The sequence below is a fragment of the Schistocerca americana genome, chromosome 7 (assembly GCF_021461395.2).
Source record: "Schistocerca americana isolate TAMUIC-IGC-003095 chromosome 7, iqSchAmer2.1, whole genome shotgun sequence".
NCBI classification, from domain to species: Eukaryota; Metazoa; Arthropoda; class Insecta; order Orthoptera; family Acrididae; genus Schistocerca; species Schistocerca americana.
The window spans coordinates 152,795,299-152,817,070 of NC_060125.1; the positions used below are offsets into that span (position 1 = coordinate 152,795,299).

Sequence of the window (21,772 nt, forward strand, 5' to 3'; positions counted from 1 at the left end):
TGGTCATCATGCACTTAAGATGTTTAATATATTGTAGCGAGGAAAAGGAAGTTTCCATTTACAAAACGAATGTACAGTATGTTTAAGAATCAGGTAAGATCACGAACAAAGAGTTCAGATTAAATATGACTTTTCAGTCTGTACTGTGAATAAACAATTATGAGAATAAGAGATACGTTCAGAAGTGGGATTAAAGTGCAGAGCGAAAGAATATCAACGATAAGATTCGCTGTTAACGTTGCTATCTTCAGTGGAAGCGAGGAAGAAATGCAGGATATACTGAACAGAATGAACAGAGTACAGAATATTACAGTAAACCGGAGAAAGGCGAAAGTATCGAGGAGTACCATCGGAACTGATTTCGACGACGCTGAAGAAATGAAGGAAATTTTCTACGTTTTAAGCAAAATGACACATGACAGAAGATGCGAGGCAGACTTAAAAAAGCAGAGTAGTAAAGACGAAGATAGTATTCCTGGACAAGAGAGGTCTGCTGCTATCAGCCATCGGCCTCAATTTTGGGAAGCAGTTTCTGGGAACGTAAGTCTGGACCACAGCATTGTACAGTAGTGAACCGTGGTTTGTGGGAAAACTAGAAGGGAAGGGAATCGAAGCTTTTGGAATGTGGTGCTACAGAATAATGCTTTTAATTACGTGGGCTGCTAACACACGAAATGAAGAGGTTCTTCGCAAAGTCAGCAAAGGGAGGGACATAAGGTGTTGTGTCTAGACAAGACAGCCTAGACACAATGAGAGGAAGCCGAAGGGCACGCGCTTAAACTCACGCAGATTGGCGTGAGGTCTGGAACAGTTAAAAGGAAATGAGAACTTAGAAAATGGACGCAGTTGCTGTAATACTTAACTTTAATCCACAATTGTAGAACATCGCTCTTCATGATACATGCTTCATATAATAAATATCAATTGAATACGGCGCCTTGCTAGGTCGTAGCAAAGGTAGCTGAAGGCTATGCTAACTATCGTCTCGGCAAATGAGAGCGTATTTGTCAGTGAACCATTGCTATGAACGTCGGCTGTACAACTGGGGCGAGTGCTAGTACGTCTCTCTAGACCTGCCGTGTGGTGGCGCTTGGTCTGCTATCACTGACAGTGGCGACACGCGGGTCCGACGTATACTAATGGACCGCGGCCGATTTAAAGGCTACCACCTAGCAAGTGTGGTGTCTGGCGGTGACACCACATAAGGAGATCACTGACAAGGCAAAAGTAAAGGATGATAGGAAATCTGTAAAATTATCAGGCTATAACTCCCACGGTATCAGAGGGAACTATAGAGGATAGTATCTGTAGGGGAAGACACATATTGGAATACATTCAACTGAGGACGTTGGTTGCAGGGGATATTCTGAAATGAAGAGGCGACACAAGAGAAGAATTCATGGCGAGCAGCATTGAACCCGTCAGGACATTGATGACTCAAAAAACAAAGTCAGTCACTAACTATGTCTTTTTAGTCTATAAGATTTTTTCGGGTACATTAATCTACCAAGGGTTTACTATGCGTCACAGCGAACTTCAGCAACTTAATACTGAACCAGAGAACCATACAGCTTCTTAGGAAGATGTATATAATGAATGTTATTAGATTTAAAAAAACTAGTTAAATTAGAGATCGCCGAGGGTAGGGATCGGTCACTACGCAAGGAACTGTCCCTACATTAGGGCGAAGGGGAAGTGCAGAGTTTCTAGTTCTGGATGCCTGGGCAGGTCTTTGGATCACAGTCCTCCCGCTTGCGATCCAGTACCTCGATCACATTGACCACATCGCTCTGTGCGGATGATCATAGCGGTCAAGTTGATATGCCCCCCCCCCCCTCTCTCTCTCTCTCTCTCTCTCTCTCTGTGTGTGTGTGCGTGTGTGTGTGTGTGTGTGTGTGTGTGTGTGTGTGTGCGTGTGTGTGTGCACGCGCGCACGCACGTGTGTGTGTATATACGCTGCACTGCAGAAAAGCTCTTGTTCACACTCCAAATCGGCTGTATTACATTCATAAAAACAATACACCTTAAAGTTTTGTTTCTTTTGTTGCAGCACTTCGACTGCCGGAACCACATCCGCGTCATCCAGCCCATCACCGACGGCAACCGGCTGTACATATGCGGCACAAACGCCCACAACCCTAAGGACTGGGTCATTTACGTAAGTACAGCCTCTCTCCTCAGATGCGCCTTCTGCCTTTCCGTAACGGGAGGTTACAGCTTGGCTGTCGGCATTGTCGGTGGCTCTTTTATTGCGCCCTTGAAGACGACGGCGAACTGTTGCAGAGGAACAATCCTTTTACAGCACCGTTACGTATCCTCTAGAGCCTGGAATACCCACGACAGTAAAATCCTTGCTTGTCTCTTCGGTGACAGTAAATAGGAAATCGAATAACGTTTTTATCGAACGACTTCCAGTTTCATCAAATGAAGTACGTTTCCAAATTTATCTCTCTCGCTGAAGCAATCACTTACCAAGTTTGCACACCGAGCGATTGATAAAATATCAGATGTGTCTGTCCAATAACAACATCTTACACGTTTTCCTTTTAAAGAACCTTTCAGTGGCGTTTGTTTGTTTCTGTACTTACTTTGCGGAGAGCGCGGGACTGTTTCCTATTGACTGAATGTTAGATTAGTTTTTATTTTCTTCGTCTGAACTTGTCACAGACGTTTTAGGTCTATTATCGTTCTGGCTTGTTTCAGCCAGTGCCCTGGTGTAGGATGTGTGGCACTGTGAAAACAACGACATAGTAATGATGTTGTAGGAATAATCAGCTATTACGACAAACACGGATAGTTTCTTCGTAGTTAACCAAGCTAATTTTTTCTCTTGACAGGAATTACAAATGTGAGTACTCCTAAAGCCAGTGTGTAAGTTGTATGACATGAGTGGATTCTCACTAGAAATGTTGGGCTCGAAAAGCAATTGATTCACTAATTTTCCTTGATACTTATCTTCATCTGCTCCTCTGACCGTAACATGTGAATTAGAAAAACGGGTGTTTGACCGGGGTTCAGCGTGGTATTATACGTTCCTCTCAGTACCTTCTTATCAAAGTCTATGTTTCGTTTAGATCGTAAGAATTTTTATCTTTTAAGTTTCACCAAATTTTTGTACTTTAAAAAGCAACAATGTACACGGTTTAGTTTAAACCTTGTGATTCAAAGCGGCAGTCTATAATATTGTACTGAAACGGTTATTAAATGTAATTGAGAATTTATGAACCTTACTTTTTACTGCACTCCCTGACATTTAGGTATTCTTAATAAATATTTGTTCATACAACGTCTGTCATCACATCTTCTACCACCGCCACTAGCAGCAGGATTTGATACTTTTACCCATCATTTACGAATCAAATATCACATTAATGAATTTAGTTCACTATTACTTGTCTTCTGCCTCGCTCCTTTCGTTAAAATTAATTTGTTTCTTGTTTACAGTGTCTATTTAATTCGCGCATGTCCAGATTTCACAATTTCAGAAGCAGTTACGTTTTATTTTCCCCTTATTGATTCGATGTTGGGTGTAAGGGTGAAAACAGTTGTCTGTTCCAATTAATTCAAAAGCGACCAAAACTACGAATTCTGCGGTTTATTCAGATACCAAGTTAACTTGGTAATGCAAAGTTCAAAATTGTCTCATTTAATTTCCTGATTATTAATAATTTATACGGTCGTGATGCGACAAATCGGTAGCACTCTGTTGGAAAAATATGTCAGTACGTAAGTCTCTGTTTTATGGTAGCGGATGCTACCTGTAAATACCGCGCAGCCATTCTTTTGATCTCTGGATTCTTTTTTTCTACCACTTGACTGGGAACGGTCTCACTTAATCTCATTATGACGGATGGGGAATTGCCCTCTTTAGTGAGGACTGTTTTTGGTAATAAAATCACCAGTTACATCAAGTTGGACAACTATCACAGGGTTACCGCACTTACAAATTTCGCGTATAGTATCCAGGTGTGCCTCACGAAAACTAACCCATCGTTTTTTAAGCGATTTTGTGAAATTATAGAAATGTGGGTATATGTAAAACGTGATTCCTACAAACTTGTGTAATAATGTATAAGACTGGAAGAGGAAGCTGAAGATACAAGATAGATTGAAAGAGAATGATTAACCGGGATTCTAAAGCGTATCCCTATATGCAAATACACATCTTAATGTATTTATTGTGTCAGAATAAATCATTTCACCTTTGTAGAGTTCTCATTGCACCAATTTTCGGTAGACTTTTTAACAGTATAGCATGACAACAGGTAAAACATTACGTAGTAATGTAAGCATGCGCGATCACTTCAGTAGTTAATAAGCGACATACACAATTGTTAGTTTTGCAAATAACTAACATAAAATCATGCAATTCCATATACAGCCTTATTAGGACAATCGCATGTAATAAGATTCACAAGAAGTGTGTGCTACGATGCTAATATATACTTTTCGTCTTAAATGCATACAGATGACAAAGAAGGTAAGAAATTACTTATTATTGCTGTAGATTATTCAGATTACCGACATCCATGTTCATAATTAAGGGAACTTGGATATAAAAGATCCATGAGACACAACAATAATGTACTCTCTAAAAGGTGTTCTGGCAACTTAGTGACATCTAACACAAAGATAACGAAACGATACTTACAAGGGAACCTCCCCATCGCACCCCCCTCAGATTTAGTTATAAGTTGGCACAGTGGATAGGCCTTGATAAACTGAACACAGATCAATTGAGAAAACAGGAAGAAGTTGTGTGGAACTGTGAAAAAATAAGCAAAATATACAAACTGAGTAGTCAACGAGCCACATAAGCATCATAATGGACAATGTGAGTATAGGAGCGCCGTGGTCCCGTGGTAGCGTGAGCAGCTGCAGAACGAGAGGTCCTTGGTTCAAGTCTTCCCACGACTGAAAATTTTACTTTCTTTATTTTTGCATAGTTATTATCTGTCCGTTCGTTCATTGACATCTCTGTTCACTGTAATAAGTTTAGTGTCTGTGTTCTGCGACCGCATCGCAAAACCGTGCGATTAGTAGACGAAAGGACGTGTATCTCCAATGGGAACAGAAAACATTTGATCGCAAGGTCATAGGTCAACCGATTCCTCCACAAGAAAACACATCTGATATATTCTATACGACACTGGTGACGGCATGTGCGTCACATGACAGGAATATGTTGTCGACCCACCTAACTTGTACACTTGGCGAATGGGTAAAAAGATTCTTCTACCTCGTTCGATTTAGGTTTTCTTGTGGATGTGATAATCACTCCCAAAAAAGTGATGAAAACATAAGAGTTTGTCACATAAACTGAAAATAAAAAATTAAACTTTTCACTCGATAGAAGATTTGAACCAAGGACCTTTCGTTCCGCAGCCGCTCACGTTACCACGAGACCACGGAGCTCCTGCGTTCCCAGCGTCCTTAATGTTGCCTATCTTCCCTTGAACTATTCAGTTTGTACATTTTGTTTATTTTTTCACAGTTCCACACAAGTTCTTCCTGTTTTCGAAATTGATCTGTGTTCAGTTTTTCAAGGCCTATCCACTGTGCCAACTTATAACTAAATCTGAGGGGGGTGCGATGGAGAGGTTCCCTTGTTAGTGCCAAATAGACTAAGAGCTGTGAGTGACCTTTTTCTGCATGCACTTTTCTCCACTAGTGGAAACAGAACGGCGGCATGAGTTATGATACAAGGGGTCTTCAAAAAATAAGTTACACATTATGATAGCAGCCCAAGTAACTTTTACTGAATGTTACACTTGACTTTAAAGTGACTCAGATACGTGACACTATTTTTGAACATAGTCACCAAATGTCTGTATACACCGACCAGAAGGTTCTACCGATCGTTCAGTTCCTTGACGATAGAAATCCACTCTCTGATCACGGAGCCATTCGGGAACCGCTTTCTGAACCCCTTTGTCGCCGGGAAATTGTGATTGCTGTGGATCAGTCCCCACAACGCCTGGCCATAAACGTCTGAGATCGTTCAAATGGTTCAGTTGGCCCTCAGCACTACGAGACTTAACATCTGAGGTCATCAGTCCCCTAGAACTTAGACCTACTTAAACGTAACTAACCTAAGGACATCACACACATCCATGCCCGAGGCAGGATTCGAACCTGCGACCGTAGCGATCGCGCGGTTTCAGTCTGAAGCGCCTAGAACCGCTCGACCACACCGGCCGGCTCTGAGATCGTCCTTCCCGGTCACCATCACTCATATCCATGCGTCCTTTGTCAAATTGTTGACACCGCTTCACTACGTCTGGATGCGACAATGCAATTAGTCTTCATACCGCTACATTTTCACGGTAAATCTGCGTATAGTTAATCGTCTTGCCCACTAGAATCGTACCGTCCCTCCAGCCTTGGCGTACGTCTCCAGGTTCTGTGCCCTTTCACTTCCATTCCCTAGTGAAGCAGAACTGTATCTGCATGAAACCCGTAACATTCACTCTCCACTGACAGTGCGCCAGTGTTGTTGCACAATGCTCTTAGCATTCGTCGTCATGTGTAACTTACCGTATATCGTAGTCTCCTCGTACATTCATGTAGAAACATTGGATGCACATAGACTCTCCACACTTACTTAATAACCCTTTAGTGGCTGTGTATGTATATATACCTCCTGCTACGCCGTTCCCAAGGTGCTGTTCGATTTGTATATGTGCGCCACTTGGGTTTTCCTACAGTGCTACGGACGTCTGAATGCGCCATGACCTGTCGACATCTCATTGCTATGGATGAGTTACTTCCATATTTCAACCACTAGAAACGTTTTGAGTACTTATAAACCAACGTATGTGCTCAATTGCGTGCTATAATTTGCAAAAAACACTTACTTTCGATATCTTTAATTGTTTGAGATATGACTATTGTTATGATCACAGGATTTGCGATACGCAAGGACGTGAATGGGCGCTTCGCGAGCTACCAATAACTCGAAAGCTAAATAAGATAGCCTTCTGCTCTCAATTTTGAATAAAATATCTATATCTTACCTACATTTCATGAGCTAAAAATCAACTATACGGAAAGTTTACGTTGTGCATTATTGCCTCTGCGAGCTCTAAAGAATTTCGTGCTATTTTGCTTAATCGGATGCAGCCCAGTAAGTATGATACATAAGGAAAGGAATTCAGTTCTTTATCGAGTGAAGATATTAGACTGTAAAATCTGCAAAAATCTAATGCACCTATTAGTTTTCCAAAAATGATAAGTAGTTCATACCAGGCGGAACGTTGTCGCTCAACACAGCCACCATCATTTGGCGAGCAGTATAGCCATAATAAAAGTCCGCCTCAGCACAGAATGCAAAGACCACATCGGTAGCAACGATACCGTCAATATGTTGTTGTTGTTGTTGTGGTGGTGGTGGTCTTCACTCCGAGGACTAGTTTGATACAGCTCTCCCTGGTACTCCATCCTGTGCTAGCCTCTTCATCTCCCAATAGCTACTGCAACCTACATCTTTCTGAATCAGCTTACTGTATTCATCTCTTGGTCCCTATATAAAAATTTTACACCCCACACTTCCCTCCAGCACTAAATTGATGATCCCTTAATTCTTCAGAACGTGTCCTATCAACCGATCCCTTCTTTTGGGCAAGCTGTGCAACAAATTTCTTGCCGGCCGGAGTGGCCGTGCGGTTCTAGGCACTACAGTCTGGAGCCGAGCGGCCGCTACGGTCGCAGGTTCGAATCCTGCCACGGGCATGAATGTGTGTGATGTCCTTAGGTTAGTTAGGTTTAATTAGTTCTAAGTTCTAGGCGACTAATGACCTCAGACGTTAAGTCGCATAGTGCTCAGAGCCATTTGAAGCATTTGAACAAATTTCTTGTGTCCCCAACTCTGTTCTCATTAATCTTCAGCATTCTTCAGTAGCACCAAATTTCAGAAGCTTCTGTTCTCTTCTTGTCTAAGCTGTTTATCGTCCATGTCTCACTTCCATAAATGGCTACACTCCATACAAATACTTCCAGAAAAAACTTCTTGACACTTAAATCTATATTTGATGTTAACAAATTTCTCTTCTTCATAAAAGCTTTTCTCGACTGTTCCCGTCTACATTTTGTACCCTCTCTACTTCTTGTTGTCGTCAATTATTTTGCTGCCCAAATAGCAAAATTCATCTACTACTTTAAGTGTTTCGTTTACTAGTCTAATTCATTCGGCATCGCGTGATTTAATTCGACTACATTCCATTATTCTGGTTTTACTGTTGTTAATGTTCTTATATAGTCCTTATAAGACACTGTCCATTCCGTTCAATTGCTCTTTCAAGTCCTTTGCCGTCTCTGGCAAAATAAAATGTAATTGAGAAATCTCAAATCTTTTATTTCTTCTCCCAGGGCTTTAATTGGTTCCCATATGTTTCTTTGGTTCCCTTTACTACTTTCTCAACGTACAGATGACATAACATCGGGGATAGGCTACAACCCTGTCTCAATCCCTTCTCAACCACTTGTTCCTTACCCCTATACTCTCATAATTGCCATGGGATTTCTGTAGGAGTTGCAAATAGCCTCTCGCACTGTGTATTTTATACCTGCCACCCTCACAATTTCAAAGAGAGAATTCCACTCAACATTGTTCAAATGGCTCTGAGCACTATGGGACTCAACTGCTAAGGTCATTAGTCCCCTAGAACTTAGAACTAGTTAAACCTAACTAACCTAAGGACATCACAAACATCCATGCCCGAGGCAGGATTCGAACCTGCGACCGTAGCGGTCTTGCGGTTCCAGACTGCAGCGCCTTTAACAGCACGGCCACTTCGGCCGGCCACTCAACATTGTCAACAGCTTTATTGAAGTCTACAAATGCTATAAACGTAGGTTTTCCTTTCCTCATCCTGTCTTGTAAGAGAAGTCGCAGTGTTAGTATTACCTCACGAGTACCTAAAAATCTGCTGAATCCAAACTAATCTTCTTCAAGGTCGGCTTCTACAAGTTGTTCCAGTATTCCTTAAAGAATTCGTGTTAGTAATTTGTAAGCATGACTTATTAAACTGATAGTTTTGTAATATTCACACCTGTAAGCACCTGCTTTCCTTAGAATTGGAATTATTATATTCTTCTTGTAGTCTAAGGGTATTTCGCCTGTCTCCTACGTCTTGCTCACCAAAGGGAAGATTTTTTTGTCTCTCCCAATGTCTTCCGGGGCTTTGTTTCGTCTTAGGTCTTTCAGCGATCTGTCAAATTCTTCACTCCGTATCATTTCTCCCATCTCATCTTCATCTACGTTTTTTCCCATTTCTATAATATTGTCCTCAAGTACATCTCCCTCGTATTTACCCTCCGTATACTCCTTCCAACTTCCAGCCTTCTCTTTTTTGCTTAAGACTGGTTTTCCATCTAAGCTCTTGATATTCGTACAGGTGGTGCGGCTCTTCTCTCTAAAGGTGTCTTTAATTTTCCTGTAGGCAGTATCTATCTTTCCATACGCTTCTAAATCTTTATATTTGTCCTGTAGCCACCCCTACTTAGCCACTTTGTACTTCGTGTCAATATCATTTTTAGACCTTTGCATTCCCTTTCACCTGCTTCATTTACCGCATTTTTGTATTTTCTCCTTTCATCAGTTAAATACAGAATCTCTTGCGTTACCCAAAGATCTCTGCTAGACTTCGTCTTTTTATCTACTTAGTACTCTGCTGCCTTCACTATTTCATCTCTCAAAACTACCTGTTCGTCTTCTACTATATTCCCTCCCTTGTGCTAGGTAGCCGCTGCCAAATGCTCCCTGTGGAAGTCTCTACAACCTCTGGTTCCTTCAGTTTATCCAGGTCCTTTCTCCTTGATTTCATATCTTTTTGCAATGTCTTCAATTTTAATCTACCGTTCATTACCAATAAATAGTGGTCCCAGTCCACATCTACCACTGAAAATGTCTTACAATTTGAAATCTGTTTCAGAAGTTTATTTAATACCATAATATAATCTTAAACATGCCGGTGCCTCCATGTCTCTTCCACGTATACAACCTTCTTTCACCATTCATAAACCAAGTGTTAGCGATAATTCATTTATGCACTGAGCAAAATTCTATCAGGCCACTTCCTCCTTCGTTCCTTTCTCCCAGTCCACATACACCTCCTATTATTCATTCTCTTGCTACCATAACTTTTAAATTTTCGTCTTCCTTGAATGTCTGAATACTTTCTTTTATCTCATCATATATTCCTTCAACCTCTTCATCATCTGCAGAGCTAGTTGGCATGTAAACTTTTACTACCGTGGTAGGTGTGGGCTTCGTGTCTATCTTGGCTACAATAATGCTTTCACTATGCTGTTCATAGAAGCTTGTCCTTTTATTCATTATTAAACCTGCTCATGCATTAGCCCTATTAGATTTTGTATTTGTATCCCTGTATTCATCTGACCAGAAGTCCTGTTACTCCTGCCACGGAACTTCACTAACTCCCAGTACATCTAACACTGACCTATCCATTTTCCTTTTTAAATTTTCTAACCTACGTGCCCGCTTAAGGATATCACATTCCACGCTACGATCCGTAGGACGCCAGTTTCATTCTCTTGATAACGACTCCTCCCGAGTAGTCCCCACCCGGAGATTATTTTAACTCCATAATATTTTACTGAAGAGATTGCCATCATCATTTAACCATACAGTAGATCTGCATGCCCTCGGGAAAATTTACGGCTGTAGTTTCCCCTTGCTTTCAACCGTTCGCAGTACCAGCATAGCAAGACCGTTTTGGCTGATCTTACAAGGTTGTTTCAGTCAGTCAACTAGACTGTTGCCCCTGCAACTACTGAAAAGACTTCCTGCTCAGGAACCACACTGTTGTTTGGACTCTCAACAGATACCCCTCCATTATGGTTGAACCTAGGGTACGGCTCTCTGTATTGCTGAGGCACGCAGGCCTCCTCACTAACAGCAATGTCCATGTTTCGGGGAAGGAGGGGGGGCGGGGCATTAATATACTGTAAAAACTAAACCTGCCGTTTTGTTATCCCATGTATGCTGTATGATCAAAAAAATGAAAAATCTTAACAATAACTGAAAACATTACAAAAATTCGGAGTCTGTCTTCCACTTTGTAGTGGGGTGTGCGTTGTTTTGAAATTTCCTGACAAATTGGAACTGCATGCCGGCTCAGGACTCTAACCCATGAAAGTAGTTTTCGCTTTTGGTCTGTTCATTCATGACTCACCACGAGTTCTTACAGCTTCGCTCCTGTGCTCTTAACTTCTCAGTCATGTTATCATCTTCAGCTAGCATCCATTCCTTCTCGCTGTTCTTTCGCAGTTGTGTTTCAGCCAGTTAAGCCTTGCAATTTTGCTAGATTGCCTCTCCACAGCCAACGAAAAGTTCCTATACCTGAGCAGCGTAAGAGGATCTCTTGACAGCTCGCAGCGCTGTTGCCAGCTTTTTCAAGTGCGAAGCGCTAACAACAGTATCCGTCCACATAGTTGTGACAACGTTGAGGCGTTGCCATAGAGACGTTTTAAAAATTGCGTCACGTTATTGGTTGAGTCAGGGATCAACTTGCGCCGACTCGACTAGACCCATTGGCTCATTTTCACGGCTTTCACGGCTACGAGCCGTGCCGCTCGTCGGAGTCGTTCTATGCTATCTCTGCAGAAATGTACTGGATCCCGTCTATTTCGACGGTATAGTAGTTAGAATCGGAATTTCGTCGTTTAAGCAAAAGTTTTCGCTGCGCCGCCTTAAGGACAAAGAAATCAGTGATATTCTGAATAAAGGTGAAAGTGAATCTTCAGAATATTACAGTTCCAGTTCTAATTCTACTTCTCAAGGTGGATTTAGTAACAAGAGCTATAAGCGTAATCGGCGGAATCTGACATTGTATTTCTCTGCCTCGTGATGGCTGGGTGTTGTGTGATGTCATTAGGTTAGTTAGGTTTCAGTAGTTCTGAGTTCTAGGGGACTGATGACCATAGATGTTAAGTCCCATAGTGCTCAGAGCCATTTGAATCTGACAGTGTAGATGACGAGGTGGATGGCGCAGCACTCGGTGCAGGTACACAGCAGACAAAGAAAAATGAAGAAGAGAGATGGAAATGGGGCAAACATTTGGACAAACCATAAAAATTTCAATTTTCTGGAAGCATACGTATTATTCCAGGGGTACTTAGGCTTCCGCCCCACCCTTACCCTCTTGATATTGTTTTGTGGAACCACACCGCAATACAAACAAATAAATATTCAAATCAATTTCACAACACCAGTCCGCATTCTGAATCTAAAAATAAATATTTGAATGAAATGAACGGATTTTTCGCTTTGTGTAACCTAAAGGGCCACATTCAAAAGCCTTCTTTCAGTCGTATTGGTCCATAATAAAATCAATCCATACTGCATTCTTTTCATACATTATTCCTTATAAATTTTCATTACCCTATCTACATTCCTTCATTTCACTGATAATGAGAATATTGATCCTAATGAGCCAGACTCTTCAAAATAAAACCTTTCGTTCAGAATCTCCAGACAAATATCAGAGAAACCTCTTACCCACGAGAAAATGTTGCAGTAGACGAGAGCCTTGTAAATATTTAAATCAATTTCAGGGGTAGGCTCCACTACATACAATATAACCCATGAAAGGGGCCAAAGTTTGATATAAAGATCTACAAAGTTTGTGAATCCACCAGTGACTACTACTCTTGCAAAAGCCAGATGATGCAACCGGAGGAATACTCTGTAGCGAGGCTGTGATGATCGATGTAGTGAACCTTTGTGTTGACAAGGATCATGCAGTTTTCGTAGGTTACTGGTATCTCATTCACACAAACTTCCGGCGTTACAGTGCATGGCCAGGAAGGCTGTTAATATTTTGTCTACGTACCATTATCATTCTAACGTGAAAGATACTGGTACAGTTGATAAAAAATAACCAATTGGATGGTAGTGAAACCACAGGCTCTTATTGATTTTGAGCCGGCCGAAGTGGCTGAGCGGTTCGAGGCGCTACAGTCTGTAACCGCACGACCGCTACTGTCTTCTTTCTCTATCATGAGGAAATATGCCAAGGTATACAATTTGTTTTATACAAATAAGGTATAAAATTGTTTTTTATTTGATGCTGCAGTTTTCAGAGGCTACGCGTTGCTAGAGAAAGAGACAGGCAAAAAGTTTAATTTCACTGCTTTCAGAATACAATTAGATGAAGAAGAGCTCACATTACCTGATTACGGTAAGAACTGTAGGCGTTCTCAAGGAGTGTCACCCGTCAGACTTAAAGCTGCGCAAAGGGGACATTTCATAAGATTTATTCCTCATCCCTCATTTAAAAAAAATAATAAAAATAAAATTTAAAAAATCTAGAGCAGCGGTGCACAGCCTTTAGGTTTGAGACCTACTACATGTAATTTAGACCATTTATAAATCTACTGACGTAAAAATTTATAAGGATTTAAGCAGAAAACAAAACTGTAGGGGTAATTAATAATTTCAGTGGCACAAAACACATAAAAGGTAATTTTCTCTTCATTAAAAGTTATAGGCCTACTACTCAAGTTTCAAGATATTACACACGTGGAAAAGCTATACACTACCACAAATTTTGGAAAAAGTTTTGCATATCATTGACAAGTTTATTGTAACATTGTAAATAATTTGTAATCTGATGTATAATTTGTCAGAGCTAACCTTACACAGTCTGAAAGACGAGGATGAGTCAGTTTATTTCCACATTAGGCTTCACTGTGTTCAACGTCGAAAACGCTGACTCACATACGTATTTTGATCCGAAAAACTATAAAACATGCGATGCCACTTTTGCAGTGTTTGGGTAGTAGGTTTTTGCATTCAATCATTTCCAAAAGTTATCTTCAATGTATTCTCACTATAGGAAATATTAATTTCAAATTTAATTATTTCCTCTTCAACTTCAGTGTCACTACAAGGGAAAGGAGTACTCATTCTACTTGAAATATCTTCTACATCTACGTTTTGGAAACGTTGAGCTGTTGAAAGCTAGAAAGGTAGAACATTATCTATTGCCTTGAAAGATGAAAAATCGGTTTCCAAACTCTGTCTTCAGTACCGCGAGGTTGGCCGTATACTTCTTTGTAGTTTCTTGGTGCCCGCATCTCGTGGTCGTGCGGTAGCGTTCTCGCTTCCCACGCCCGGGTTCCCGGGTTCGATTCCCGGCGGGGTCAGGGATTTTCTCTGCTTCGTGATGGCTGGGTGTTGTGTGCTGTCCTTAGGTTAGTTAGGTTTAAGTAGTTCTAAGTTCTAGAGGACTGATGACCATAGATGTTAAGTCCCATAGTGCTCAGAGCCATTTGAACCATTTTTGAGTTTCTTGGTAAAATGATGTCTTACTTTCTTTCAGCGTTTGTTGCAGCAGAAAACAGCAACAGATGCCGATAGATCACTACACCTTGTTCTGTGCGTATTCCTTGTCTGACACACCGCTTCTCAATTCGTGTGCCAACCTTGGATGTGCAGTCTGTCTAGTATCGCCATGCAACAACACTTCTCAGTCACTACCGGAGTAGGGGTCATTCTTTGGGTATTTCTATGCCTGTCAGTGTTTATCGTTAAAGTGAATCTCTACTAGAGTAATTGCGAGCGTTCAGTGCAACTGTCGTATGAAAGTCCATTTTACAGATATTTTTATTTGTAATGAGAAACATGAACGTTTGAACTGACATTCGGTCACCCCACGGAATTTGTGATGTGCCGCAATTTTCTGGCCTAACTCCATACCGCAAGAACTAATTTGCAAATATCTGCGGCAGCCCCAGAGAAAATACGCGTGACGTGTCTTAAAAAACAGGGAGGTGAGTATGTACGGAGGAGTAAGAGAGGCAGGTATTCAGATTTCGTGCTAGCCAAGATACGGAGATTCTTGGCACCTAATGCAGCAGCTAGTTAAGACGACTACAATTTTTTTTGCAGTTCTGCTTAGGAGCGAATAACCGTTGCCAATATGTACAGTTATACACTGAAGAACCAACGAAACTTGTACACCTGTCTAATAGCATATAGGGCCCCCGCGAGCACGCAGAAATGCCGCAAAACGACGTGGCATGGACTCGACTAATGTCTGAAGTAGTGTTGGAGGGAGTTGATACCCTGAATGCTGCAGGGCTCTCCATAAATCCCTAAGAGTAGAAGGAAGTGCAGATCTCTTCTGAACAGCACGTTGCAAGGCATCCTTGACATGCTCAATAATGTTCGTCTGGGGAGTTTGGTGGCCAGTGGAAGTGTTTGAACTCAGAAGAATGTTCATGGAGCCACTCACAAGGGAACCTCCCCATCGCACCCCCCTCAGATTTAGTTATAAGTTGGCACAGTGGATAGGCCTTGAAAAACTGAACACAGATCAATTGAGAAAACAGGAAGAAGTTGTGTGGAACTGTGAAAAAATAAGCAAAATATACAAACTGAGTAGTTCATGGGAAGATATACAACATCAAGGACACTGGAAGCGCAGAAGCGCCGTGGTCTCGTGGTAACGTGAGCAGCTGCGGAACGAAAGGACCTTGGTTCAAATCTTCCATCGAGTGAAAAGTTTAATTTTTTATTTTCAGTTTATGTGACAAACTCTTATGTTTTCATCACTTTTTTTGGGAGTGATTATCACATTCACAAGAAAACGTAAATCGGGCAAGGTAGAAGAATCTTTTTACCCATTCGCCAAGTGTACAAGTTAGGTTGGTCGACAACATATTCCTGTCATGTGACGCACGTGCCGTCACCAGTGTCGTATAGAATATATCAGATGTGTTTTTCTGTGGAGGAATCGGTTGACCTATGACCTTGCGATCAAATGTTTTCGGTTCCCATTGGAGAGGCACGTCCTTTCGTCTACTAATCGCACAGTTTTGCGATGCGGTCGCAAAACACAGACACTAAACTTATTACAGTGAACAGAGACGTCAATGAACGAACGGACACATAATAACTATGCAAAAATAAAGAAAGTAAAATTTCCACTCGAGGGAAGACTTGAACCAAGGACCTTTTCTTCTGCAGCTGCTCACGCTACCACGGGACCACGGCGCTCCTGAGCTGCCGGTCTCCTATATGTTGCTTATCTGGCCCATGGACTACTCGGTTTGCGTATTTTGCTTATTTTTTCACAGTTCCACACAACTTCTTCCTGTTTTCTCAATTGATCTGTGTTCAGTTTATCAAGGCCTATCCACTGTGCCAACTTATAACTAAATCTGAGGGGGGTGCGATGGGGAGATTCCCTTGTCAGTAGCAACTCTTGACGTGTGGGATGTCGCTTTGTCCTTTTGGAATTGCCAAAGGCCGTCCGAATTAACAACGGACATCAGGTGATCAGACAGGGTAATTACGTACGTATCACCTGTCAGAGTCGTATGTAGAAGTATCAGGAGTCCCATATCACTCCTACTGCTCACGCCCCAAACTATTACAGAGTCTCCACCAGCTCGAACCGTACCCTGCTGACATGCATGGTCCATGGATTCATGAGGTTGTCTCCATACACGTACAGTCTGTCTGCTGTAAACAACAGTTTAGTGTCGATGTTGCTCAAGCGAGGCGTAAAGCTTTGTGTTCTGCAGTCATCAAGTGTACAGGAATGGGGCCTTTTGCTACGAAAGCCTATATCGATGATGTTTCGTTGAATGGTTCGCATGCTGACACTTGTTGATGGCCCACCATTGAAATCTGCAGGAAATTGCGGAAGGGTTGCACTTCAGTCACGATGAACTTTTCTCTTCAGTCGTCGTTGGTCCCGTATTTGCAGGATCTTTTTCCGACCGGGCGATGGTGGAGATTTGATGTTTTACCGGATTCCTGATATTCACGGTACACTCGAGAAATGATCGCACAGGAAAATCTTCACTTCATCGCTACCTCGGAGATGCTGTGTCCCATCGCTCATGCGCCGACTATAACACCACGTTCAGAGTCAACGTAAATCTTGATAACCTGCCATTGTAACATCAGTACCCGGTCCAACCACTGCGCCAGACACTTGTTGTCTTAAATGGGAGTTGCCGACCGCAGCGCCTTATTCTGCCTGTTTACATATCTCTGTATTTGAATACGCTTATCTATACCAGTTTATCTGGCTCTTCAGCGTAGTACATAACGATATTACTTTGATAGAAATGGCTGACAGAAAGTCTGTGGGGCCAAAAACTATAAAGTGGACGTGTCTCATGAATTCTGCATCGTACCCAGAGAGGAATACTGCTCACATTGATGCGTACTTTTGAAACAAAGCATTTCGAGGCACGTTATCTAGCCCACTATCTTAACAATTTCTAAACCCTTCGTTGTACCAAAAGTACAATTTTAATCAAAAACTGCATTATTTTCGAAGTTAGTCAACATAGTTTTTAACAGTGTAACAATGAAAATCTCACCATATATTAATTCCGTACGATGCTTGAGGGAGTGGAAATGGTAGAACTGTCGTACTTTCAAAACTTTTGGATGTATGTAATTCTTTGAAGCAGTCTGGAAGTTTGGGGCAACTAGACACGCTACACACTCTCTAGATCTGGGGTTCTCAAACCATCGATTGCGATCAACTCATCGATAGCCAAAGGCCGCACAATACTGATTCAGCACAGTGCAGATATTTTTCGTAACATGTCAAAGAATTGCATAGTGTTACAGTTTTCATATCTCCAACACAATAACAATCTCAACTGACGAAATATTAGTCATTCCTTTAACAGAGCTCAATGGTCGCATTGGAGCGCTGTAGATGGTGTAATAGGTAATAGCAGAGATGTCTGGTAAACTTAATATCGAAGTTGGCGAACAAAAAGTAGACGAAGTACGGAGTCCTGTTACCTGGGAAACAAAATAGCACATAACGAACAAGGCAAGGAGAACTTATAAAACAGACTAACGTAGACGGCGAGGGTATACCTGGCCAAAACAAGTCTATTAGTATCAAACAGCGCTCTTGTTTTCAGAAAGAAATTTCGCAGAGTCTATTAAGAGATGATGAGGCTTGCACAGAAGTAGCAAGGAGAGCTCCAACAAACCAGTCGTTGGACTGAAGACCACAATAACAGCGACCTGGAAGCACAGAATTGTGTTGAGGTGCATCGTGGACGGTGGGAAAACCATAAAAGAAGACAATCGTAGCGTTTGAGATATGATTCTTTAGTAGGACGTTGAAAATTAGGACGACTGATTAGAGAAGAAATGAAGAGGTTCTTCGCAGAATACGCGAGGAGAGAAACATGTGGAAAACACCTAGAAGAAAGACCAGGATGACTGGAGATGTTAAGACATCAAAGAATAACTTCCATGGTACTAGAGGGAATTGTAAAGGGTAAAAAATATGGGGGAAGACCGAGGGCAGAATACATCTGAAACGTCCCATTAAAAAAATTAATGAATGACTGTGCTAATAAACCTCTTACATTATGTGATTTTCAAACAGCTGAGCAGAACTGAACGTACTCAGACATTTCGCTCTTTACCTATTCTGATCGACACTAAACTGAAACACAATATTTTTATCGCAACGCAATCTGACTTTCAAAAATCCCTACCAAAGAATGGCCCTTACTAACAATAACCTATACCTTTCATGAATCACTTACCTCACAAAAATCTTCATTACTCGAACTACTGCAATACAGCGAGCGCCACTACTGCCAGCTAAATAAAAGATTCTAACTACTGAAGGCACGAACTACTGATAGGCATAGTCAGCAAATGAAAGATTTTGATAGAGAACAAACAACGTATTTGCCTTAATAATATTCCAAAGTCATCATATATATATATCAGTTCATGATATCCAATATTAGAAATTTACTCTTTCTGATGGACACACGCCCAGATCGTCCGCTCTCAGAATTCTGCCATTTCTCTCCCCACATCCACCACTGCTAACGGCTCACCTCCAACTGCGCAACGCTACCCGTTGTTCACATCCAACTGCCCAACACTACAATAGCGACTATTCCAACAATGCCAACCAATCACAGACTTCACACAGTACAGTCAGTGATTTTCATACAGAGCGCTAGGTGACGTTACCAACATAAAAACCTAAACAGCCTACTTACACATCCAACACATAATTAAGGACGTTGCGTGAAGATGATACTCTGAGTTGGAGACAGTGGAACAGCAGAGTAATTTCTGGCGGCAGGCATCATATCAGTGAAAAAACTATTGACCACCCCCTCACCCCACCGAAAAGAAAGTCTCGTAAATGGGTTAGCAAGTTGTCGAATGGACCTCCACAGATGAAGGACGTCAGAGCAGTAGCGTTGCGTTTGTGCCAGGGGAGTACACGCCATCAAACGCAGTGCGATGGGTCGACTTGTGGCAGACGTGCACATGATCACACAATGTACGAAGTTACCCGGTTTCCTGGCTTATTAATGAGGATGGGACCCACGTGTCTACAAAGAATTATGTACCAATCGCAGTCACGTAACACAGCTAGGAACAGTGCTCCTAAACAGAACATATCCACCAAGAAATGGAGACAACAGTCACGACAGGTTAGCGTCAACCGGTTTCAAAGCCGACAGAAATTGCTGCTGTCAGTGAATGTAGGTCCATCTCAGGCAGTCTGCGAGCAAACATTGCGAAGGGAACTGCGTGTAGGGACAATTTGGGGTCGGGTGCTCGGCAGAAGATCGTTACACGTATTGCCACAGACACCCGAGGTGACAAAAGTTAGCCGGCCGTAGTGGCCGAGCGTTTCTAGGCGCTTCAATCCGGAACCGCGCTGCTGCTACGGTTTCAGGTTAGAATCCTGCCTCGGGCATGGATGTGTGTGATGTCCTTAGGTTTAAGTAGTTCTAGGTCTAGGGGACTGATGACCTCAGATGTTAAGTCCCATAGTGCTCAGAGCCATTTGAACCAGTTTTTTGACAAAAGTTACGGGATAGCAATATGCACATATACAGATGGCGGTACTCTATCGTACACAAGGTATAAAAGGGCAGCACAGTAGTGGAGCTGTCATTTGTACTCCAGTGAGTTATGTGAAAATGGTTTCCAACATGATTGTGGCCGCATGACGGGAATTAACACACTTTGAACGCGGAATGGTAGTTGGAGGTAGACACTTGGGACATTCAATTTCGGAAATCGTTAGGGAATTCAATATTCCGAAATCCGCAGTGTCAAGAGTGTACCATGAATACCAGATTTCAGGCATTACCTCTCACCGCCAACCAAGCACTGGCCTACGGCCTTCACTTAACGACCTAGAGCAATGGCGCTTGCGTAATCAGCACTAACGAACAAGCAACGCGGCCTGAAGTAATACGGAAATGAATGTGGGACGTACGACGAACGTATCTGTTAATACAGTGCGGCGAAATTTGGAGTTGACGGGCTATGGCAGCAGACGACCGACGTGAATGGCTTTGCTGACACCACGACATCACCTGCAGCACCTCTCCTTGACTCATAACCATATCCGTAGGACCCTAGACGACTGGACACCGTAATATAGTCGGGTGAGTCCCGATTGCGGTTTGTAAGTGCTGACGGTAGTGTTCGAGTGTGGCGCACATCCCACGAAGCCATGGACCAAATCTGTCAGCAAGGCACTGTGCAAGCGGGTGGTGGCTGTATAACGGTGTGGCCTGTGTTTACAAGGAAAGGACTGGGTCCTCTGGTCCAACTGAACAGATCATTGACTGGAAATGGGCATGTTCGGTAACTTGGAGACTATTTGCAGTCATTCATGGATTTCATGTGCCCAAACGACGATGGAATTTTTATAGATCACAATGCTCCGTAGCACAGGGCCACAGTTGTTCGCGGTTGGTTCAAATTGGTCCAAATGGCTCTGAGCACTATGGGACTTAACATCTGTGGTCATCAGTCCCCTAGAACTTAGAACTACTTAAACATAACTAACCTAAGGACATTCACACATACCCATGCCCGAAGCAGGATTCGAACCTGCGACCGTAGCGGTCACGTGGTTCCAGACTGAAGCGCCTAGAACCGCACGGCCACAACGGCCGGCGTTCGCGGTTGGTTTGAAGAACATTCTGGACAATTCGAGCGAACGAGTTGATCATCTAGATGGCCTGAGATGATTCCTGTCGAAAATTTATGGGACATAATCGAGCAAAAGGTGGTCCGAAACGATATTAAGAAGTATCTCTTGACGTTTGTCACCTCGGAGAGTAGCTGCACTGCTTGGGGGAAAAAAAGCGAATGTAATGGTTCGAGCCGGAAGTGGTTCAGATGGTTCTGTTTTTTTTTTTTTTTTTTTTTTTTTACATCGCTTGGTCTCGCCCTTTCAGCTTACTTTGACTTTGAATCAAGACGTTATTTCAACATCACCTGTGCTGTACCCGTTTGTGTATCATTATGATGAGTAGGCTGTTGTCACTTCTGTCTTAGCACAACAACAGCCGCGCTGACAAGGCTGCACTCATACGTTCCTGGTTTGTCGAACGCTCAGGTTTATTATTAGACATGGGCTGGCGGGCTTAATCCTCCCCATCTTAATCACACTGTTTAGAACAGCAGGTGAAACGCAGCAGTCAATAAAACCGCAAACTGGTGGCTCCGCGACTTCTACTGACCAGTGAGCGGCTTCAGCTGTTTGTGGCTGCCTCGGTAAACTTTTGGAGTTCCTACCTTGCCGAATTGAGGGAATTACAGAATATGCCTATATTGCGTGAGATCTGGGACTGACTAATTTTTCATTACGTGTGCTTCATTTTACATTTCTTCAATAACTTTCAATAGTCTTATCATTTTTGTCGTGAGGTCCCAAAATAAATATCCTTACTGCCATCAGCAACGTAGCCCATACTGAGT

At 42.3% G+C, this 21,772-nt stretch overlaps 1 protein-coding gene across 1 annotated transcript in view; it reads left to right on the top strand.

Annotated features, from left to right (window-relative positions):
• Positions 1-21,772, top strand: part of LOC124622010 (semaphorin-2A-like) — a 766,524-nt gene that overhangs the window by 671,231 nt on the left and 73,521 nt on the right. The window contains exon 5 of the mRNA XM_047147562.1: positions 2,051-2,158. Coding sequence (XP_047003518.1) covers positions 2,051-2,158 — 108 coding nt within the window. The remainder of the gene's footprint in view (positions 1-2,050; positions 2,159-21,772) is intronic.